This window comes from Triticum urartu, chromosome 2, assembly GCF_003073215.2.
Source record: "Triticum urartu cultivar G1812 chromosome 2, Tu2.1, whole genome shotgun sequence".
Classification (NCBI taxonomy): Eukaryota; Viridiplantae; Streptophyta; class Magnoliopsida; order Poales; family Poaceae; genus Triticum; species Triticum urartu.
The window spans coordinates 749,682,136-749,706,929 of NC_053023.1; the positions used below are offsets into that span (position 1 = coordinate 749,682,136).

The following is a 24,794-nucleotide window of genomic DNA, read 5'->3' on the forward strand; positions in this document are numbered from 1 at the left end:
AGAGTTCTGATATTGACTTGATAGACACTCAGCATGAACGCTTCTTATATTGTTCACTTGTTGAAAAAGGCATGGACTGCTCCGATCCCATCTGCTGAAGGAGGATGCCCACTGCCCTAGTCAAAGCATGAAGGGGCTCCATTGTGGTGGCTCACAGGGGTGTATGGGCCACAAGGTGATGCGGAGAAAGTTGACTTCATGCAAGAGATTCGTGACGTCCAGGATTTGCATGTTGGGTCGTGGGCCTTGGTGGGATACTACAACTTGCTTGTCAACCCGAAAAATAAGAACAAGGGCACGTTCAATAGGCGGATGATGGCCAGATTCAGAGCCCTTCTCGATAGGCTTGAGCACAAGGAGCTATACATAAATGGGAGGTGGTACAAGTGGAGTAATGAAAGGCGCAATCCCACAATGGAGAAGATCCATCATATCTTTGTTTCCAACTCTTGGGAAGATATACACCCCCAAAAAACCTATTGACGGTTATGGGCTCGGCGGTATGGGATCATTGTCCTCTTCTTGTGGATCTTGACGCAAAACTAGACATGGGCCGGCGTTTCAAGTTTGAAAGTTTTTGGCCCAAGGTTGAGGGATTCGTGGACACGGTCAAGCAGGCATGGCACACCGTATCTTCCCAAGGAAACCCTTTTATAGTCCTGGATAGTAAGTTACACGCCACTGCCAAGGCCCTGCAAAGCTGGAGTGATCCTTGGATCGGCAACATTCGCCTTCAACTCTCCATCACAATGGAAGTTATTGGTAGGCTGGACGTGGCGGTAGAGAGTAGGACTCTCTCGGAGCAAGAGCATGGGCTACGCAAGCTACTCAAGAAAAACTGTTGGGCCTCTGTTCGCTGGAGAGGACGTTAGCGAGACAATGGTCCCGTTTGTTTCATCTGAAGGAAGGGGATGCGAACACTGCATACTTCCAAAAGCAAGCACGCCATAGACAAAGAAAAAACATTATCACTTCTTTACATCACAATGGTGGGATATACACGGGATAAGATAACATAGCCGAAGTGGTGGACGGATACTATGCGGATCAATTGGATCTGCCCCGGCCCGGGAAGCATCGATTAATCTGGACGTGCTTGACTTACCACCCTTGACCTCACGCATTTGGAAGAACTGTTCACAGAAGAGGAGGTGCTCAAGACCATCAAAGCTATGCCCTTCGATAAGGCGCGAGGGGCTGACAGCTTCACGGACATATTCTATGTGACTTGTTGGCCTATCATCAAAGGTGACCTTATGAATGCACTGGAGCTTTTTCACCGAGGAGATGTACGAGGTATGGCAATAATCAATAAAGCGATCGTCTCGCGACTGCCTAAGAAAGCCGGAGCTGTGGATATTAAGGACTATCGGCCAATTAGTCTTGTTAGTGGACCGATCAAAATTTTCAACAAGACCCCTATGTGGAGGCTTGCAGATGTTTTACGAAAACTCGTGGGGCATCATCAGAGCGCGTTTGTCAGAGGTAGATCACTACACGACAACTTCATGCTAGTGCAATGTACGGCAAGACGGGTGCACGCCTTAAAAGTACCTACAGTCATGTTTAAGCTGGACATCACCAAAGCTTTTGATTCACTACAATGGCCATTTGTCTTGGAGGTTCCGAGGAGGCTTGGTTTTTGTGAAAGATGGATCTCTTGGATTTCTGCGCTGCTGGCTACCTCATCCACGAGAGTCATGGTCAATGGTGCTCCGAGAAAACCAAACCTAGCATGTCAAGGTCTAAGGCAAGGAGCCCCCCTCTCACTCATGATCTTCATCCTATGTATAGAACCCCTTCGGGCACTTTACGAATATGCTATGAAAAGAGGGCTGTCGGCACCTTTGGCGAGGTCTGGCTTGAAACAAAGGTTGTCCGTGTTTGCGGATGATGTAGTGGTGCTCTTCAAAACAAATGAGACTGAGACGAGCATGTGTGGAGCGATCTTGAGGCTGTTTGGGCAGGCTTCGGGCCTGGTGGTGAACATGAGTAAGTGCGTGGCCATGTCCGATGCTCACATGATGAGATGGAGGTTGTCTCGGCATCCTTGGGCTGCACCACTTCGCCGTTTCCGTGCAAATACCTGGGTATGTCGTTGACGATCAGAAAACAAACAACGACACAATTGCAAGGTCTGGTGGATCGAGTTGTCGATTGTCTCCCGCTTTGGAAGGTGGCCATGCTACCAAAAGACGGCCGACTCCTGCTTATCCAATCTGTGATATGCGCTATTCCCGTCCACTCTATGATAGCATTGGAACTGCCTTCAAAACCCTGTCGGCCCTAGTAAAGTTTTGCAGAGGCTTTCTGTGGTGTGGCAAAAAAGAAGCACGAGGTGGAAAATGGGGCGGTAGCTTAGGAGGTGGTCTGCACGACAAAGTGGGATGGTGGCTTAGGAATCCCCAATCTTCACTGGCTGAACAAGGCGCTACAAGCGCGTTGGCCATGGCTGCAAAAGGTTGTTAAAGACAGACCGTTGAAGAAATTTCACATCAATGTCCCCGCCGGAATCTTGTGCCCTAGTGAGGCGGCTACATGTACGACGATCGGTGATGGGAGAGCAACGCTGTTTCGGGAGGATCGGTGGATCAACGGTCTACGGATTTGCGAGATTGCGCCAGATATTTATGAAAGGATCCTAAGGAGAGTCAAGAAAAGCACACTTGTCGCAGACGCGCTAGCGGAGGAAAATTGGGCAGGGGACATTGGCCTTGACATTACCCAACATGCTTTGGGCCAGTTCATACGTTTGTGGCCACGAATCTCTGCCTGACAACTAAAGAATGAAGTGGAATATTCGGTCACGTGGGCTTGGGAAGGAAATGGTAACTTCTCGGCCTGCTCAGCATATGCGTCTAGGTACATGGGACTCGAGTTATCCTCGACGACCTCGTTCACTTGGCAGTCTAAGGCACCCCTCCAATGCCCTTTTTCTTTTGCTTGGCTAGCACTCAAAAATCGATGCTGAACATCTGACAGGTTTGCTCGACGTGGATTACCCCACCAGGATGCATGCCCATTGTGCAACCAACAGGAAGAGACTATGCAACACTCGCTAATTGACTGTGTGTTTGTCAAACAAGTTTGGCACTGGCTAGGATCAATCACTGGGAGGATGGTGTTTGAACCATGGCAAATTGAAACCTCGGGTTAGTGGTGCACCAGGCAGGACGGCAACGCGAGCCACTACCACAAGTCTTTGCGCGCTAAATGCCTTCTCGGCAGGTGGATGTTATGGAAGCATCGGAACTCCATAGTGTTTTTCTATTTGGGATCCGTGAAAATTTCCGGTTCAATGACGCGCTCGTGTTCAAAAATTTCGGGCCCAACTAACCAAAACAAACCGCAGCAAAGCCCATCTGTCTACCCTCCAGCTAACCCTAATCCCCTTCTGCTTGCTTCTCAGCCGCCCGCGCCCCCCACCCCCCTCTCCCGCGACGGCGCCCCTTCCTCCGTCTGCAGTACCACGCCACCGCCGCCGCCATGTCGTCGTCAGCCTTCTGCAGTAACCCTAATCCCCTTGTGACTAGGAGCCACCAAAACCTATCCCCCACCACCAGCCCCACCCGTCTCCCTTCTTGCCCTTCTCCAGCTTCCTCGACCTCCGTAACCCAGCGACCTCGCGGTGGTTCCTCGGCCCGCCCTCCCCCTCCGCGACTCCCCCACCCGCCGCCTCCTCGAACTCCAGCAACCAGTTCGACGTCCACCTCGGCGGCCTCCTCTCCGGCGGCGCCACCATCCAGATCTTCCTCGAGGGCTCCTCCTTCCCCGATGGATTCATCTCCTCGCCCGCCCCCGGCGCCGGCGGGGTCAGCCTCGTCAACTACTTCATGGGATCCGGCCTCAAGCAGCTCATCCAGCAGCTTGCGGAGAACGACCGCAGCCGCTACGACACCCTGCCCACCGCCAAGGCTGCGGTTGCCGCCCTCCCTGATGTCGCCGTCGATGGGGGCGCCCAGCACGTCCTCCAAAAGGACTGCATCCTGCCATGGCTTGACCTCCACAGCTCCTCCCTGTCTGCCGCCATCTATGTCCACCAGTGCCAGGCAGCTGCCGCTGCGGCGGCGGCACCTGCGGCCCCAGGTGGTGGCCCTTCGCCTAGGGTCATGGTGAGGAGGTTCAGGATCTCACTGCCGTGGCCTCTCAGGGCCGCTTTTGGAGCTCAGCGGGCAGAGAGCAGCGACCAGGACGCTGTTGGCTATGGCGACTACAAAAACGATGGGAATGCGAGCGGTCGCTCGTATGATGATCTCGACTGAGGCACTTGAAAGGATGAGGGGAATAAGGAGGTATAACCTTTCGCCTCGCACTTGTTACCGCCTTTGCATATTTATTATTTCATTATAACGGTTGCTTGCGTGAGTTGATTGTCATCGCATCAGCCACCAGGTTGACATAGAACATACATTGTATGGCTTTCCATTATTACCATATACTCCAATATCTTGATTTAGGATTTTAGTATTTACTTTATCTATCTTGCAATGCAACAATGATTGGTGAGCAAAAAACTGGTGATTGTTGTTGGGAGTTGTCAATTTATTTTTTCTATGGGCCATACTTGCACCATAAGAAAATGTTCTATTAATTAGGTGCTCAGCCTGTAGTTGAGGTTTTCATTTATTTGTCTTGATTTGCTGATGCCATGTGGAACACGGCTAGTTGGATTGTAGGAAAATGTTCTATTAATTAAGCGTTCAGCCTCCTATTCAGGTTTTCACTTATTTGTCTGGGCTGGCCGATGCCACGTGTGAGTGGTGGTTTTAGTTCACCCCTGTATGGCTTTCCATTGTTTCCTAAATAGTTCATTGTCAACACGGTGCTGACAATTAATGTTTATGAGCCATGCTACTTGCACTGTTAAGCCTGCTGTTGAGGTTTTCATTTTTTTCTATGGGTTGGCCAACTAGTAGAAAAAGGGTCAAACGTGAAGCACATTAGTGCCGGTTTGAATAAGAGCCGGCACTAATGTATACATTAGTGCCGGTTCCAACGGCTAGCCGGGCCGCTTTCATTAGTACCGGTTCATGGCGAACCTTTAGCACCGGTTCATTCCATGAACCGGTACTTATGAGAGTGGTGGCAGGATGTTGTCAGACTGGGGCCCCTCCAGCCCCTTTAGTACCGGTTCTTGGCATGAACCGGTACTAAAGGTCATCCTACATAAACCCTTCGTCCACCCGAGCTCGCTCTGTTCTTCCCCTTTTCCCTCTCCTCTCTGTTCTTCCCCTCTTCCTCTCGACATCATCACACATTTTGCCCAAAATTTGTCAAGATTTGAAGGCCCCCATCTATTCAAATGATCACAAAGGTTAGCAACTTTGTCCTTTCATCTCTCATTGCTAGATTAGCTCTTGCAATGCTTTATATAGTGATGAATTTGTGAGTTTAGTAATTTGGGAGGAAATATATATATGTGCTAGTATTTGATTTATATGCAATTTGAGGTCAAAAGTAACACTTAGTTTGCATATGTAGGTGTGGTTTACTTAGTGCCTTCTAAATCTCCGTCGTAACCACCGTCGATCGCCCGCACCGTCCCGTCGCCGGCACCACCTTGTGGTGAGCTTGTTCATGAAATTTTATATAAAAATTGATGTTTGTATGATTTGGATATATAGTTACTCGTATAATTATCTTACCCATACGTTGTTTGTTATACATATAGTGCCATGGTTTTGATATCCGTCCCCGTCGGCCCTCGTCCTTGTTATGATTCGGAAGTAGTATATATATTCTCTTTTAAAACTAGTTGCATTTCGTGTTTATGACAAATTATGCCCATCAAGTTGACATAGATATTTTTTCTAGGAGGTAGGTGAAGCGGAAATTCCAACCGACCCTATTGTCGAGAGGTTAAATTTAGTTGAAAGAGAAAACGAGTACTTGAAAGAAAATTTGAAAAGAATTGAGGGGGAGAAGATGGAATTGGAGTTGCATGTTGCCGATGTCGTCGATGATCACAAGATCAAGATGGAGAAAATGCGCTTGAAGATTAGAAAGATTAGAAAACATGCCATCGATAGTGAGGCTTGGTATCATTATGCTGTTGGATCAATTGTTACCATAGTTGCGATCTTGATCGCATTTGTTGTTGCATTTAAATGCTTTAGCTAGAGAGTTATTTGTTTGTTGCATTTAAGTGTTGTATGAACTTTATGTATGAACTGGTATTAATTTGGTCTATTCGGTGTTGTGTAATGAAGATGAGCCGGCAATGGATGTACGATGACCGATGCTCTCCCCAGTTCGTTGAGGGTGTGCATACTTTTTTGCTTGCGGCTGAGGCAAACAAGCGGGCGGATGATTTTATGCCTTGTCCATGTGCTGGCTGTAAGAATGGTCACAATTACTCTACGTCAAGAACCATTCACGTCCACCTGTTTGAGTCCGGTTTCATGCCCCACTATAATGTTTGGACCAAGCACGGAGAAAGAGGGGTTATGATGGAAGACAATGAAGAAGAAGAGGACGACGACAGCTATCCTGGCCATGGGTTCCCTGAATATGATGATACAACAATGGGGGATGAAGATGAGCCGGTAATGCAGGAAGAAGCTGAGTCGGCAATGCGGGAAGAAGCTGAAGAAGAGGCATCAGATGAGCCCGTTGATGATCTAGGTCGGGCCATTGCCGATGCAAAGAGAAACTGCGCAAGTGATTTGGAGAAGAAGAAGTTGCAGCGCATGTTAGAGGATCACAAAAAATTGTTGTACCCGAATTGCGTAGGTGACAAGAAAAAGCTGGGCACCACAGTGGAATTGCTGCAATGGAAGGCAGAGAATGGTGTATCTGACAAGGGATTTGGAAAGTTGCTGGTAATGATAAAGGATATGCTTCCAAAGGACAACGAATTTCCCAAGAGTACGTACGAAGCAAAGAAGGCTGTCTGCCCTCTAGGGTTAGAGGTGCAGAAGATACATGCATGCCCTAATGATTGCATCCTCTACCGCGGTGAGTACGAGGATTTGAACGCTTGCCCGGTATGTGGTGCATTGCGCTATAAGATCAGCCGCGATGACCCCGGTGATGTCGAGGGCGAGCGCCCCAGGAAGAAAATTCCTGCCAAGGTGATGTGGTATGCTCCTATAATACCACGGTTGAAACGTTTGTTCCAAAACAAAGAGCATGCCAAGGCGATGCGATGGCACAGAGAAGACTGTAAGAAAGACGGAAAGTTGAGAGTACCCGCTGACGGGTCGCAGTGGAGAAAAATCGAAAGAAAGTACGGGAAGGAGTTTGCAGATGACGCAAGGAGCGTATGGTTTGGTCTAAGCGCAGATGGCATTAATCCTTTTGGGGAGCAGAGCAGCAACCATAGCACCTGGCCTATGACTCTATGTTTGTATAACCTTCCTCCTTGGTTGTGCATGAAGCGGAAGTTCATTATGATGCCAGTGCTCATCCAAGGCCCTAAGCAACCCGGCAATGACATTGATGTGTACCTAAGGCCATTAGTTGAAGAACTCTTACAACTGTGGAATGGAACAGGTGTACGTGCGTGGGATGAGCACATGGGGGAAGAATTTGACCTAAAGGCGTTGTTGTTCGTGACCATCAATGACTGGCCTGCTCTCAGTAACCTTTCAGGACAGACAAACAAGGGATACCGCGCATGCACGCACTGTTTGGACGATACCGACAGTATATATTTGGCTAATTGTAATAAGAATGTGTACCTGGGACATCGTCGATTTCTTCCGAGCAGGCATCCCGTAAGAAAGAAAGGCAAGCATTTCAAAGGTGAGGCGGATCACCGGACGAAGCCTCACCACCGTACTGGTGCTGATGTGCATTATATGGTCAAGGATTTGAAGGTGGTCTTTGGAAAGGGTCCTGGTGGACAACCTGTTCCGAATGACGCTGATGGACGCGCACCCATGTGGAAGAAGAAATCTATATTTTGGGACCTGCCCTATTGGAAAGACCTAGAGGTCCGCTTTGCAATCGACGTGATGCACGTGACAAAGAATATTTGTGTGACCCTGCTTGGCTTCTTGGGCGTGTATGGGAAGACAAAAGATACACCTGAGGCACGAGAGGACCAGCAACGTATGCACAGAAAAGATGGCATACATCAGGGTCATGCAAGCTACGCTCTTACCAAAGAAGAGAAGGAAATCTTCTTTGAATGCCTGCTCAGTATTAAGGTACCGTCTGGCTTCTCGTCGAATATAAAGGGAATAATAAACATGGCAGAGAAAAAGTTCCAGAACCTAAAGTCTCATGACTGCCACATGATTATGACGCAACTGCTTCCGGTTGCATTGAGGGGGCTTCTACCGGAAAACGTTCAATTAGCCATCGTGAAGCTATGTGCATTTCTCAATGCAATCTCTTAGAAGGTAATCGATCTAGAAATCATACCAAGGTTATAGAATGATTTGGTGCAATGTCTTGTCAGTTTCGAGTTGGTGTTCCCACCATCCTTCTTTAACATCATGACGCACGTCCTAGTTCACCTATGCGAAGAGATTAACGTTTTGGGTCCTGTATTTCTACACAATATGTTCCCTTTTGAGAGGTTCATGGGAGTCTTAAAGAAATATGTTCATAACCGTGCTAGGCCAGAAGGAAGCATCTCCAAGGGCTGTCAAAATGAGGAGGTCATTGAGTTTTGTATTGACTTTACTACCGGTTCGTGGCACCAACCGGTACTAAAGGGGGGGCCTTTAGTATCGGTTGGAGCCACCACCCGGTACTAAAGGGGGTGCGGTTCCCGCCGCTTGGCCTGGCCAAAACAGGCCTTTAGTACCGGTTGGTGGCTCCAACCGGTACTAAAGGTGCCTTCTATATATACAACACTTTGAAAAAATTCATTCTCCCTCTGTTTCTTCCTTTGTTTTCCCATTGAAGCACCGCCCGCGCGCCCCGATCGATCGACGCCGTCGCCGTCGCCACCCCCGTCCCCGTCGCCGCCCCCGTCCCCGTCGCTGCCCTCGTCTCCGTCGCCGCCCCGGGCCCGTCCCCGTCGCGCCGTCCCCGCGTCACGCCCCGGCCCGTCGCCGCCCCCGGTCGTCGCCTCGCCGTCGCCGTCGCCCCGCTGTGAGCTCTCCCCCTCTAACCCCTCTCCATTGCCCCCGGCGGCCACCATGGGCGCCGCCCCTCCCCGAGCCCATACACACACACACACAAGCATGATGAACACACACACACACACGTACATATATATGAATTAATGCATGTATATATTAGTATATACGTATTTTGTATGTTTAATTAGTTTAGATTTTTTAGATTATTATTTTTTCACTAGTATATATGTATGAATGCATGTTAGATGGATATAATTAGTGTTTAATTAGTATGGAATTTTTTTATATAATGTTGTTTTTCAGTTTTTTAATGGATGTATAGAAGTTGTGTTTTCTGTTTTTAGTGTTAGATGCTTAATTAGTATGAAATAGCATATAGAATTTTGACATATGCAATGATAGCATAATTAGTGTTATATAGAAATGTTAGAAATTTTAGTTATCAAAATCCAATCATTAAAAAATGTTACTTTTTGCGGGCATATAGCTAGTATTTGTTCTCGACGATGCCCGGCCCGCATCCTCGCCGTCGACCCGTCCGCGACGACGTCTGGCTGACCCATGTCCGGGACTGGGCTCCGCCGGGCTGGCACTTGGAGGTGCTGCCTGGAGGGGCGCGCCGCTTGATGAGGAACCCGGCCCCGGGTCCCGTCGTCGACCCTGATCTCGTTTGGTGGCGTTCGCATGGGCCAGTTTCGGTGCGGAGGGAGCCGGCCCCGCCGGAGGTGGTACGTCGCCGTGCTAGGGAGGAGGACGAGCACGTCCATCGCTACATGGTTGCGTTAGAGGGCGGCAGGTTCTCCAATACCTGGCAGTTTCTTCAGGGATCTCACTTCAGCTATGATCCTGTGAGGGTTCCTTCGCTTTGGGTGTCCACCGCCCGCGCCGCAGGAACCACGAGTGTCCTAGATTCTTCTGTAGTATTCGATCTTTATTAATTAGCTACCTAGCTAGCCAGTGATGTATTAGATATATAATATTCGAGACGATGTATTCGAGATTATATATTATTCGAGATGATGTATTCGAGATTATATCTATTATTCGAGACGATGTATTCGAGATTATATCTATTATTCGAGACGATGTAATTTGAATACTAAATTGTTTTATATTTCTTTTGGATTAGTTAAATAAAAGCTATGGCGGACAATACCGGCAGAGAGGGAGAACAGGCCATGTTCGATATGATACGCCATCCTCGTGGGCCAGATGATGATCAGAATGAAGAAGATTATGACGGCTCCGAATTTCTAAACAACACTGGGGAGGGTGATATGATATTCGATCGCGACGACCGAATTGATGAAGTCATGAACTATGATTATGATGATGACGAACAAAATGTTGATCTTGAAACAACAAAGACCAGCAAGGTATATATATTTATATAAGCAGGCATCTGGTGATCAGCACATGTTTTAAATGACTTGAAGATATATTAACGAATCGATATTTCTTCTTTCAGCCATCCGGATCGAGCAAATCTTCAGACAACAGGACGAAACGAGGCCCGAACAAAAAGTTGAAGGAGGGCGTAAAGTACAATATCGAGGCAATCGGACCTAATGGCGAACCATTAGCGCCTAAGAAGATTGCGGACAAGTTCGTCCGTCAGTGCGGAGTTCTTGTGAAGGACCAACTCCCGATCTCCCTTCAAGAATGGAGAGAGCCAGCAAAGCCACGTCCAGATGTTACTTTTGTCGACAACAGACAAAAAGGTCTGCTTTGGGATACTCTCATGGAACATTTCACCCTACCAGATCATTTCACAAAAGCAGATGTGCAGAAAGTCAAGGACGCTGCTCTTAGGAAGATGGCGGTTGCATTCAAGAACCACAAGAATCGTGTATGGGACAAGTACGTCAAGGGAGGAAGGAAGACTCCAGTATTCGAGGGAACACTAGAGAACCAAAGTGCTCATTGGGACGATTTCGTGAAATTCAAGGATTCGGAATTAGCTAAGGAACGGTCGAGAATAAACAAGAAGAATGCCGAAAAAAAGGATAAGTTCCATAAGCTGGGGCCAGGTGGCTATGCGGTGGCAATGCCTAAGTGGGATAAGTCTGAGAAAGAGATGGAGGATGCAGGTGTCACTCCGGTTACTAAGAGCTAGCCCCCCAGGTGCAGGACTTGGTTCTATGCGCATGGGGGGGGGAGTTGGACCCGAAGACAGGCAAAGTTTCAACGAAGGCATGTCTGAATGGAGCCGACGATGCGCTACTTGTTGCAATAGAAGAGGCTCGATCGGGGGTGTTCCAGCCCAACAGAGAGAACGACGAGCTTACGCGTGCCCTAGGAAATCCTGAACACCCGGGAAGAACACGAGGCAAGGGCGCTATTCCTTGGTATGAGGGGTTTTCGGACTGGAACGCCGACTACAGAACCCGTGCGAGAAAGAAGATTGCGGAGGAGAAGAAGAGGAAGATGGAGGAGGAGCAGAGGAAGCGGGACTATGAATGCCTTCAAGGCCTAGAAGCAAGTCAAGCGGAGTTGGCTGTCAAATTCCAGCGGCAGCAGGAGCAGATCGACTCACTTAGCCAGCAAAGGGGGTCTCAGCAGCTGCAGCAGCTAGCGGATGATCCAGCATTGGATAGCACCGCCCCATCCATGCCGAGAAGCAGCGTGGGTTCCACCCCGTTTGACGCAATGCTGGATAGATACCCTGTGGATGACATCACGGAGAACACTAACTGCGAGCTACACTTCAAAATGAAGAACATATCCATGAAGGTGGCGGACGCCGTTGCTTTTCCAAATCCCCCCGAGGCAACCTTCCATTGCAACCCGATTCTAGCGGGCTATGCTCGTGTCGTGGTTGATGAGGTGGTGGACCCATATTCAGGGCTACAGCTTGACATTCCTGGAGGTGACGACGAGCAAACACTCGGAGAGGCCATACATCGTGTCATCCTATGGAGAAAGGATTGCATCGTCTTTCGAAGGCCACCGGCACCACGTCACCCGACTCCTCGTCGAAGTCCGCCACCGAGTCAGCAGACTCCCGCTCCTCCAAGTCCACCAACGCGTGAGGCCACTACTCCTCCTCCTCCTCCAAGTCCGGCAAAGCGTCAGGCCACTCCTCCTCCTCCAAGTCCGGCACAGCGTCAGACGTCCACTCCTCCTCCAAGTCCGGCACAACCTCAGGCCACTCCTCCTTCAAGTCCGGCACAGCTTCAGGCCACTCCTCCTCGTCCAACTCAGCCCCGTCAGCCGTCTCCTCTGCCTCAGCAATCGCAGAAGAGACACCCCACAACTATGGTGCGTAGCGGTACGAGTCGAGGTCGTAGTACAGGAAGTACATACGGAGGCAAGCGATATAAATATGGTCCAAGCAGCCTCGCGCCTCTTCCGCAGAGGCCTTATGACAAGTACGATGAGGAAAACGCAGCCATATTGAAGGCCGAGGTGGAAGCCCATTTTGCACCGAAACCGCCACCGCCGCCAAGGGAGAAAGTGCCTCAGGAAACGATTGACCACTTCATTCGAATGTCTCAACCACCACCTCCGAAGCCTGTTGACACATACTATGAGCGCCACATCAGGAAGTTAAATCAAGCACGTATACAGAGGGAGGCGAGCTCGAGCTCGAGCAAACAACAAGCAACTGTCAAAAAATGCGGGAAAACCATTCCCCAGCTGGGAGAACAGGCGGCGCAATCAATCCCCCCGCTTGTTGTGCCAACAACACATACGCGCGCCCAATATTATTGTGGGCAAACCGCTAACGTTCCCCAGCTGGGCGATGTGGTAATAACCGAGGATCATATAATGCAGGCTGAAATGCTCAAGATCACTGTTGGACAACTCCTCGAGATCGAGCCCATGTCTCCGCTTAGAGAGGAGGAAATAAAACAGAAATATGTCCGGGGCCAACCTTTGGTAGAGCCAGACGAGGTCAAGAAGCTCCCAACGAGAATGTATGAATTGCATCAATGGTACATGAACAATGTCAAGATTTCCAATCGAGAGTCCCTCATGGTGTATGTCAAGAAGGATCATTACTACCATGAGAAAGCTGTGTCCGTTGAGTATTCTGAACTGTTTCAGTTATACAATCAAGACGCACTCGACAAATCTATCGTCAGTTGCTATTGTCTGTAAGTGATTACTTTCTGTAATTTAAGTCTCTCAAGCTAGCTGTAGTGATCCTTTTGATCAATCATTACCTGTAATTATCCTCACTATATTCTTTTCTATGGTATTATGCAGGATGAAGATGTATGAAATGAGAAAAGGTGGACGCTATGGCATTGGGTTCATTGACCCAAACACCGTTAATGAATACACATGGAAAATAGATGCATATCATGAAAAGCATGTAGAGGACAGCATGCTAGAGTTCTTGAAGCGCGTCAAATACAATGAAGATATAGTACTTCCTTACAACTTCCAGTGAGTCACATTGTCTTGTACTACAAATTCTCTATTTTTGCCTACTAGCTAGCTACATGTTTTTGCTTACATATGCCCGCTTAATTAAGACATGTAAACGTGTGTGCATCCAGATTTCACTGGATCTTGTGTATCATTAAAATTGATGCCGGAACAGTTGAAATACTGGACTCACTACTCAAACTAAAAGGTGACTACAACATCTTGTATGGGATAGTCAACAGGTAATTTCAATCATTATTAACTATATATCTCGGCCTATTTAGTTCGTCATTTCCTGATATGAACTATTTAATAACCCCTTTATTCATTTTCTTTGTCGGCGGGCAGGGCTTGGGCAAGGTTCTGAAGGAAATATGCCCTAGAGGCAATAATAAAGTTATTATTTATTTCCTTATTTCATGATAAATATTTATTATTCATGCTAGAATTGTATTAACCGGAAACATAATACATGTGTGAATACATAGACAAACAGAGTGTCACTAGTATGCCTCTACTTGACTAGCTCGTTGATCAAAGATGGTTAAGTTTCCTAGCCATAGACATGAGTTGTCATTTGATTAACGGGATCACATCATTAGGAGAATGATGTGATTGACATGACTCATTCATTAGCTTAGCACCCGATCGTTTAGTATGTTGCTATTGCTTTCTTCATGACTTATACATGTTCCTATGACTATGAGATTATGCAACTCCCGTTTACCGGAGGAACACTTTGTGTGCTACCAAACGTCACAACGTAACTGGGTGATTATAAAGGTGCTCTACAGGTGTCTCCGAAGGTACTTGTTGGGTTGGCGTATTTCGATATTAGGATTTGTCACTCCGAATGTCGGAGAGGTATCTCTAGGCCCTTTCGGTAATGCACATCACTTAAGCCTTGCAAGCAATACAACTAATGAGTTAGTTGTGAGATGATGTATTACAGAACGAGTAAAGAGACTTGCCGGTAACGAGATTGAACTAGGTATTGAGATACCGACGATCGAATCTCGGGCAAGTAACATACCGATGACAAAGGGAACAATGTATGTTGTTATGCGGTCTGACCGATAAATATCTTCGTAGAATATGTAGGAGCCAATATGAGCATCCAGGTTCCGCTATTGGTTATTGACCGGAGACGTGTCTCGGTCATGTCTACATTGTTCTTGAACCGTAGGGTCCGCACGCTTAAGGTTTCGATGACAGTTATATTATGAGTTTATGAGTTTTGATGTACCGAAGGAGTTCGGAGTCCCGGATGGGATCGGGGACATGACGAGGAGTCTCGAAATGGTCGAGACGTAAAGATTGATATATTGGACGACTATATTCGGACATCGGAAAGGTTCTGAGTGGTTCGGGTATTTTTCGGAGTACCGGGGAGTTACGGGAATACGGGGGAAAAGTATTGGGCCTTATTGGGCCATACGGGAAAGAGTGAGGGGCTGCCTAGGGCAGGCCGCGCGCCCCCCCAAGGCCTAGTCCGAATTGGACTAAGGGGAGGGGCTGCACTCCCTCCTTCCTTCCCTTCTCCTTTCCCCTTCCTTGTCTCCTACTCCTACTACATGGAAGGACTCCTAGTTGGACTAGGAAAGGGGGAATCCTACTCCCGGTGGGAGTAGGACTCCCTAGGGCGCGCCATAGAGAGCGCCGGCCCTCCCCTCCTCCACTCCTTTATATACGGGGGCAGGGGGCACCCCATAGACAGACAAGTTGATCTTCGTGATCGTTCCTTAGCCGTCTGCGGTGCCCCCCTCCACGATATTACACCTCGGTCATATTGTAGCGGTGCTTAGGCGAAGCCCTGCGACAGTTGAACATCAAGATCGTCACCACGCCGTCGTGTTGACGGAACTCCTCCCCGAAGCTTTGCTGGATCGGAGCCCGGGGTGCGTCATCAAGATGTACGTGTGTCAAGAACTCGGAGGTGCCGAAGTAACGGTGCTTGGATCGGTTGGACCGGGAAGACGTACGACTACTTCCTCTATGTTGCGTCAATGCTTCCGCTTCGGTTTACGAGGGTACGTAGACAACACTCTCCCCTCTCGTTGCTATGCATCACCATGATCTTGCGTGTGCGTAGGAATTTTTTTGAAATTACTACGTTCCCCAACAGGTTCATCAGCGTCACGGAAGGCGAATGGAAACAAAACCTGAAATGGTTTCGACCCAAGGTAAGTAATTAAGTAGTACTAGCTATCTAGCTAGCTGCCATCTCTTTAATTATCATGCTTGATTAATTCTTATCTGATCAAATTCCATTCTCGTAAAGGCCATTAAGCAAGCGCAGGGGACTGATCTTTGTGCATTCTGTGTTTGCGAGAACATTCGCATGATGACGTCCGAAACGAGCAGATCTCGAAGACAGGAATGGGTACGTTTGTGAGAACACTATTCACAATTTTTACACCATTATCGATATCTAGTCACACAACTAATACACATGCATATTGATCTCCTTCTTAACAGTTCACAGAGGTGCGGGACAAGCTCCTAGATACGGAGCGCGTACAAGCACTTCAAGAGGAAATAGCGGGATTTTTGCTCGACCAGGTCATAAATCCGAAGGGACAATACTATTACCCGCTACCGCCCCCATGAACCACTTCCAATTGTCATCGTGCTCCGAAGGCACCAATTAGGCTAATGCCACTGGCTTCGAAGGCAACATGCAGGAGAAATTGTATATAGCTATACATGTGTGTATGTGTGAATTAATATGGTGGTTTGTGAGACATTTGATGATATATATATATATATATATATATGATCGGTTCTACTAGAAATTCTATTTATATATATATATATATGCATAACGTGTACAATGTGTAGTATCGTAAAATACCAGCAAACGAAAAAGAATTAAAATGGAAAACACAAAATTAAATGAAAAAGAAATCATAAAACCAAAAAAACCCCAAACCTTGTAGTACCGGTTGGTGTTACCAACCGGTACTAAAGGGCTCCCGCCCCCCGGATCTGGCTCGTGCCACGTGGTTGCCCTTTAGCACCGGTTCATGCTGAACCGGTACTAAAGGGGGGCCTTTAGTGCCCACACTTTAGTGCCGGTTATGGAACCGGCACTAAAGGGCCTTACGAACCGGTGCTATTGCCCGGTTCTGCACTAGTGATGTCATGTGCAACATAGCTAATCGTATGCTTAATTTTTTCTACGAACCATGCTAGTTGGACTGTAGGGAAATGTTCTGTTAATTAAGTGTTCAGCCTCCAAACCAGGTTTTCATTTATGTGTCTGGGTTGCCTGATGCCACATGTAAAAGTAAAACGACTAGAGAGTGGCGGTTTTAGTCCACCCCTGTATGGCTTTCCATTGTTACCTAATAGTTCAAATTGTCAATATCTAAATTTATACTTAGTATTTACCTTATTTTATCGTGATGAGCTGGACAATGGTGATTGTCAACAGGGGCTGATGATTAATGCTTTTCCTATGAGCCATGCTAGTTGCACTGTAGGAAAATTGTTCTATTAAGCATTCAGCCGGCAGTTGAGGCTTTCATTTACTTGTCTGGGTTTTGCCAATGCCTCGTGTAAAAGTAAAATGGCTAGTTGTATGGTTATTATGTCATCTTTGTATAGACTACAATGTTATAGGAGCTGGTAAGAGCAAAAGTTGAATAGGGTGGACAAATCAGTACCAATGCATGAGGACCAGAGCAGGTGGCCCCAAAATTTGCGAGAATGTGTTTATTTTCTTCTTTCCAGCTCCTCTGTTCTTCAGTTTGGGAGCAGCCCTGTTACACAAACCCTCGTGCATGCTGGACTTGTCCTGTAGCTTAATCAATTGCATTACCACACTTGTTAAGCCCTGTTGGAATATAAACCTATGTTAGGACTTACGACATGGGTGATTGGCTGTTTGCGTAAGCTATTGCGACCTCGTCGCCGGGCACTGGAGTACACAATACAGATTAAGCTTCCTTTGATTCTGCAAAAGAGGCTTGTGGAATACGGGTACTAGGTGTTATTCTAGTATTGACAATTTCTCATGTTATATGCTGCCTTATTTTAAGATTGTATAATGCTGAAGAGCAGAAGAAAAGATCAATTAACGCTGGGGATTCCCCGGAGGTTCATTTCCAGAAGGCATGTATTCATGTGATGTTTATGAATATCATTTTTAAGCTGGAAATTTTCACATTTTGAAACTTCTTACAAAATGACTGAATGATACCTTTCCCATAATACTTTAGATTACTAAAAGGAATATCTTTCAGTGCTATGCGCTGCAAATTTTATGCATACATACTTCAATTTCCTTTTTGTTCCTGGAACTTCATTTGTAGACTTTGTCACTGAAAGAATTGAACTGATGATTCATGGGATGTGTTTTCATGTGTTCCTTACATCTCGCCATTGAATAGTTGTATCCTATGCACTACTACCCTTGTTAGACACTTGGACGCGATGGCCGTAGAAGTTGATTTTTTGGGCTAAGGTTTCATGCATATTTTGTGTGTACAAGTGACCAGTCACCATTGTGGTTGAGATCATGGTGGAGTCAGCTGCCATGTATCGTTTTGTTCAGCTTAGAGTTCTGATATTGACTTGATAGACACTCAGCATGAACGCTTCTTATATTGTTCACTTGTTGAAAAAGGCATGGATTGTAATAACAAATACATTGTGGTAAATTTTGCAGGTTGACAAATTAAAGGTCTTAGCATCCTCCCTTGCAAGGCTGTAATGATACGGAATCACCCTCTCCTTTGGGTCTTGTTGATTGACTTCGAGCTAATGGAGGTGAGATCTGGTCGTCTTGTTTGGGAGACGTTATGTTTTTTGTATCCGTATTGTCGTCTTTGACAATGAAGTGTGCTTATTATCATCTTTTGCAGCTTAAGTTCTGACATATATTGCCAAACTTTAATGTGTTGGTGGGATAGTATTACCTTGGACATCTTGATCTGTAATTGGTTTGGTGAGACATTTAAACACACTTGATGACTTCATATTCCTCTTTCATAGCTTATACCTTTCTGATATGTATTTGTCAGGAAAAAAAATCCTATTCTAAAAGATTTGTGCATATTAAAATAGCTGAGGGCTTGTTGGGTTGCATGATTTTTGAAGAGGATTGGAGTGGATTGGTGAGGATTCAATCCCCAATAAGCTAAAATCCACCTCAATCCCGTCCTAACCTCCCCAATCCTGTCCAGCAGAGGTTTAACCGAACATAGTCTGAGTGCTTCTGGGTTTGCTTGGTTTGATACAGTTCCTTTGAATCTGACCTTATCAACTGTAACATGATAACATTAAAAATATTGATGTGATGCATCCAAAATCTTGAAGGGATAACCTGTAGTGCCAGATCAACATACTACTAATTGCTACATGGGATAATTCGTACTTGACAATAAAATTTAGTTTCTCTTGTTCTTTTGCTTCATTGGTAGAAATTGGACTTTCCGTTGCAAGTACCACTAGCGGAACAAGTCTTTGATTAATACACAAATCACTATTTCGAATATGTATTGCCTTTATGTTGACGGAATGGCTAGTTTACTTGCCAAGTACTATGTGTATGGTGCTAACAGTGTTCAGCTCATTGAAAATTCATGATATTTGACCTGGTCGTCTTTTGAACTTCGGTAAACCATTCTTATCTGTTGCTACAACACCTCATCATGTTGTCTGAGCGTCAAATGGTAATTTGTCAAAGGTGCATCTCTTAACTGAAATGTTGGTATTCTGGTTCAGGTACACATGATCCAATACTTTGAATGGGTTGGACTGAGCCGACAGCCCAGCATCATGGGTAAGGTATGTTCACTGGAATACATCAACAGACCAATGGTTGGCTTGTCACATGATTTTGCTACCTGTTGTTTGGCTGGTGCACATTGCCCCTGCTATATTTGCATTCATTTTGCCTGCTGCGATGGAGTCGTTTTAGTGTGAGATGTAGTAGGTCTGTAGTTCCCTAAAACAAGCGTAATTTTTTTATGTATACATGGACGATGGCGCACATTGGCTTGCAACATTGATTTATATCTGTGCATTGCATCCCAAACACTAGTAGTTGATGAAACTGAAGTGAGCCTGATGAGTGGTTTGTTGCTGCTGTGTGTATCAGGCAGGAGCAACAGGGAAAGTGTCGTGGTTTTGTCACGGCAGATGTCCTAGTGTAAGGACTTAGTCGCGAGGCCAACGCATCTATGTGGTAGCTTGAGAGGGGTTGAGTGGGACGAGAGACGCAGGGCGGATCAACATGCAAGACAAGGATTTAGACAGCTTCGGGCCCCGGGAAACATCATCCGGTAAAAACCCTACATGCTGTTTGAGGCTAGATCTCATTATCATCATGAGGGAGACGCCGTAAACCGGCTCTCCTCTTTGTGTCTAGCCCTACATATTGTTTCTTGTTGCTTGCAGCTTGTCCCTCTTTGGGGAGCCCTGCCCCTCCTTATATATGTTGAAGGGGCGGTTTACATGTGGAGTCCTATTAGGATTAGGACTAGTCTATCTCTAATACAAACCGGATATAAGTCCAGGTCTTAACTCCTTGTAAGACAAATATTCCTCATGCCTTTCCTCTTAAACCGGCCCACCATTAAACGTGAACCGGCCTTCTGGGCCTAGGGCCTTGTCATCCGTCTGTCCCGCACGCCGGATCACCAGTGAGTCATAATGACCAGGTGGGTTGTAAACCGCCAGATCAGGGCGGGTCGCCAGTAACTCGCCAAGTGTCAGTGGGGTCTTCAGATAAACCGCCAAGTCCGGCCGGGTTAACTTCCGGCCGGTTTACACCGCGGGGTATATCCCCGACATTAGCCCTAGTTTAATTTGGATTTATCCATGTTAAACTGATCCTGTAAAACAAATACAAGAACAAATTTGATAGATTATGCTCCGGGTTAAGAATTCTTGTAAACCGGCATCTGATCCTCCTTAATTCCTTGCCATTTCCTTCTTCTAGAAAATCCAGGTCAATAAACCAGCTTCATACTCAATTTGTTGACATTGGTTTCTCTCAGAGAAATATTGTGAAGAATAATCCACTTGAATCGGCTTCCAAAGCGCCGGTTTAAGAAATATGGGTCTTGAAATACTCATCTGATATTCAGCTGGTTTGAATATGTAAAACTTGCCGGTTTAATATTACCAAAACTGCCGGGTTATAAAAACTGATAATTTCGGGTCATGATTGTTTCCAACACCGGTTCATGATTATTGCAGACACCGAGTCCTGTAGCCCCCAAGTCTTAAACAGAACAAAGTGATGATTTGAGACTTGCTTCCATATAATTACTGGCACTTTGAAGAAATCCATGTTGCTCATCTCAGTCACTACTAAAACCTGAAGACTCCATATATGTAGCCCCCAAGTGCCGGGTTGTCATGCTTGCAGCAACCTGGGACTTGTAATTGCTTATAAAAAATTCAATCAGTGTAGCCCCCAAGGGCCGGGTCATTATGCAATAATGAGCAGGGACTTTGTAAATATGATCATGTAGATTTGAACAACAACTTGAATTGTTGACAGGAGGAATTGGTAGCCCCCAAGGGCCGGCTCATTATAATGTGATGAGTCGGGTCTTCAATAAGGCCAATAAAAATGACTTTGCATTAGCCCCCAAGTGTCATGGTGCATGCTTGCAGCGACATGAGACTTGCATATTTGATATAATCTCAACTTGAATAATGTAGTCCCCAAGTGCCGGATCGTAAGCCTGCAGCGACTCGCGACTATTCCTTCCATTGTAGAATAAATCATATCCTCTGATAAAATAATAGTCATTGCGCTAAAGCGACTTTGAAAACCTCAATAATACCGGTTATTAATAACCATAAAATTCCGGCCATGTTGGCTATTCAAGATAATATAATCCGGTATGAAAACCTTATTCATTCAATATCATAATGAAAATTCAGCCAAGTTTGGCTATTTGAATAATATAACCCAATGATTTATAAGCGCATGATTCCAATGGCGCAATCCAAATATATACTGGCGACATATAGTCCCAAGCCAGGCCGGTTTAATAAACACCGGATAATTTATCATTATACTGGCAAAATATAAAAGACAGGCCGGTTTAATAAACACCGGTGATTTATAATCATACTTTATTCAACCTGTTTCTGCATACAACAAGCTTAAAGTGTCCTGGCGGTTTACCGTCGGACGGGTCATAATACCCAACATATAACCCAGGTTTATAACCAAGGCTGCACTTAAGAATAATCAAATATGAAATATATCATAACTGTGACATTGAATCACATCGTTGGTTTACCAACTTTTTGTAATAGGGATAATAACCCAGATTTTGAGTACTGATAACTCCTTCCATATTGTGTCAGTTTATGATAAAACCGTACCAGGTTGTGATAAACACCGGTTTAACCACATATAATACTGGCGACTCATAGTCAAACCAGACCGGGCTCATAGTCTCCGGATTATAACTTGATCATGTACTGACAACTTGTAGTTGAAAGCCGAGCCGGGTTGATAAACACCGGTTTACTCCATAATAGGATGGTAACAGAAAATCAAACCGGGCAGATAGCCTTCGGATTAAGATTTGACCGTGTTCCGTCAATTTGTAATTTGACAGTCGAACCGGTTTAAGAATTGTCGGTTTAAAAACGCAACAAAAGAAATATTTATCAAAACAAAATTTCAAGCAAAGGCAATGATAAAACCATTTGCAAAAAGAGGCTATTGAGCTGATCAAGTGGCGTTACCATGGTCGGACACGACCAAGCCCCCGATAGGCGTAGCTATGGTTCAAGTCAGCCAGGTCCCCAAATGAAACAGTGGCATTATGCCGATCACGAGGCGTGGCAATGGTTCGGGTTCGACCAAGCCCCCCCCCCCAAGTGATTTTGTGGCCTTAGGCCAATCAAGAGGTGTGACAGGTTCAGACATGAGCAAGTCCCCAAGTGATCTTGTGGCTTTCTCCTATCAAAAGGTGTTGCATTGGTTCGGATACGTCCAAGCCCCCAAGTGACGTTGTGGCATTGAGCCAATCAAGAGGTGTGACTATGGTTCAGACATGACCAAGCCCCCAAGTGATCAATAATACGATAAGCCAATAAGGCATGATACCCATGTTTGAACCGCGCATCATGGCAGCAGGTCCTTTTTGGCACCCTTTAACTTTTTGCAAGAGATAAATCCTTTTTGAACCGGATGTTAAACCGGATATTGAGAGCTTCAAAGCTTTGTGGGAGACATCCTTCCCTTGAACCGGATTTTAAACCGGAATCTTCATTTTCAGCCGGAAATTTTCTGACGGCCTTTAAACTCGAACTTGCGAGAAGTTAATTTCTTTTTGAACCGGACCTTGTTAAACCGGATCTGAGCGCTTCAGAGCTTTGTGGGAGAATAGATTTCTCTTGAACCGGATTGTAAACCGGATATTTGAGAGTTTCAGTGAGACTGACTTCCCTTGAGCCGGATTTTAAACCGGAATCCTTTCTGATGACCCGAATCTTCTTCATTGAGCCGGGATTTTGTAACTGTCATATACTTTCTAAGCCGGAAATTATCTGACGGCCTTTAAATTTTCATCAATATAACAGTAGCCTCCGGGACCGGGTTATCTTTCCCTCCATCGTCCTGGGTTTCTTAAACCGGCAGAAACTGGCAAGATTTGCTGAGTCATGTCATCGTAGCCCCCGAGTCTCAAAGGTGACTCGAGGAGTTGGCTTGAGACTCTCCATATTTGACCGTGATATAAACCGACATAACTTGTATATCATTGATGTTGATAGCACGATGTGAATCCACAGAAGGTTGAGATGACTGCGGCGGGTTATAAATGATCCCGTATGAGCCGTGTCAGCAACTCGGTCAATGGTTCCTTCCAACTGGCGATTTGAAGTTAATCAAACTGTAGTGGCGGCGATTTGTGTGCCTGCTCATTGAGCCATCCAGTGCAGACGGCGGTTGATGATAATTTGCCTCCAATTTGAAAGAAAACCGGGCTACCCAAGCAGTGACTGGCTTTATACTCAGTAAACAGCTCATGCAGACAGGTGCGTCCTGGCGTGTTGATGTAGACCAGACCGCGAGAGACGGACAACAAAGATGACCGCAGCATCAGAGGCAGCTCGGACAGATGATTCGGCCGCGGCATTGTAAACCGGTTCGGACGGGCGAGACAAACGCAGGCGCGGTCCCGGCAAGTTGATGTAAACCGGGCCGTAAGGGCGGCGTCTTGCACGCATCCATTCACCGTGTAGTGTGGCACGGATAAACACCGGGCAGGACGTTGCCAGCGGGTACTCCATACCCATGGTATAATTTTATAATGAATAATTGTCCTGCATAACAAAATATCCGGTCCAAAGTAATTGTTTTCTTGATAAAAATAATATATACCAAGAAACTAGATTTAGATGGATATCACCTGATGTTTTTTGTTCGAACAACGGATAATCTGTTTATCGCGACAGAGATGGCTTAGGCTGGTCGGCGACTCAATATGGTCCCGGCGGTTCAAGCAGAATCCCTCCGGGTTATCCTGCGACGGAGGCGGCAGCCTGAGGATGAGACAACAACCGGGAGGCGGGTCACAACGGCCGAGTCCGTAGCAGCAAAGGTGAACCGGCGGAAGCCAGAGCGGTTCACGGGAGTCTCGCGGCAGCTCAAGGCGGTTCACGAAGCGGAAACGGGCCGGCGCCCCGCGCGGTGACTCGGGGCATCATGAGGAAGACGGGGACGGCGGTTCAAGGACAAGATGGGCGGAACCACAGCGACACGGACCGGCATCGGGGACGGCTCGGAAATGCGCCTGGCAGGCCCGCGATGGCGAGATGGAGTTGAAACGCGGCCACGGCCTAGGGCTCCCATGACCCGGCAAAGAGCCACTGCGGTCGCGGAGTCCCCGCGCAGGTCGGAGCAGAGGTGACTCACGACGCGGGCGGTTTAGAAGCGGGACCGGCGCGGCTGTTCGACCGGCGGCGGGATGGAGAAACACCGGCGGCTCAAAGCGGATGAAGAGGTGCATCGATTGCCGCATTGAGGGCGATGGCGGCTCGTAGCCACGGTGAACTAGCAGAGAGTCAAATGCATCAGGCAAAGGTGACTCAGGGCCACGCCGGCGGGTTAAACGGGGCGGTTTAAGGAAAACTCCCCAGGGCGGCGATTCAGCAGTGGTACAGGCCGACCGTCATGGCTCGGAGGCACGGCAATGATTTGATGTGGAGCGTGGAAGCGAGGCCGACTCCGCACGACTGAGAACTTCTCCGGGTCGTGCTCGGTTCGATCCGCTCAATTAGTCGTTGCACGCCGGATTAACACTGGCATCTCGCGTAGTGATTGAAGACCAAAAAAATCTGCTATGTACTGAATTAGCACTAGCATCCCATGTAGTGCAGCAGGAGACAGAAGAT

At 46.8% G+C, this 24,794-nt stretch overlaps 1 protein-coding gene across 1 annotated transcript; it reads left to right on the forward strand.

Annotated features, from left to right (window-relative positions):
• Nucleotides 1-548: 548 nt before the first annotated feature.
• Nucleotides 549-4,278, forward strand: LOC125538554 (E3 ubiquitin-protein ligase RING1-like). The gene is made up of 2 exons (XM_048701826.1): nucleotides 549-779; nucleotides 3,534-4,278. Exons 1-2 carry the CDS (start codon nucleotides 549-551, stop codon nucleotides 4,260-4,262), a joined length of 960 nt encoding a protein of 319 aa, XP_048557783.1. The 3' UTR covers nucleotides 4,263-4,278.
• Nucleotides 4,279-24,794: the final 20,516 nt, after the last annotated feature.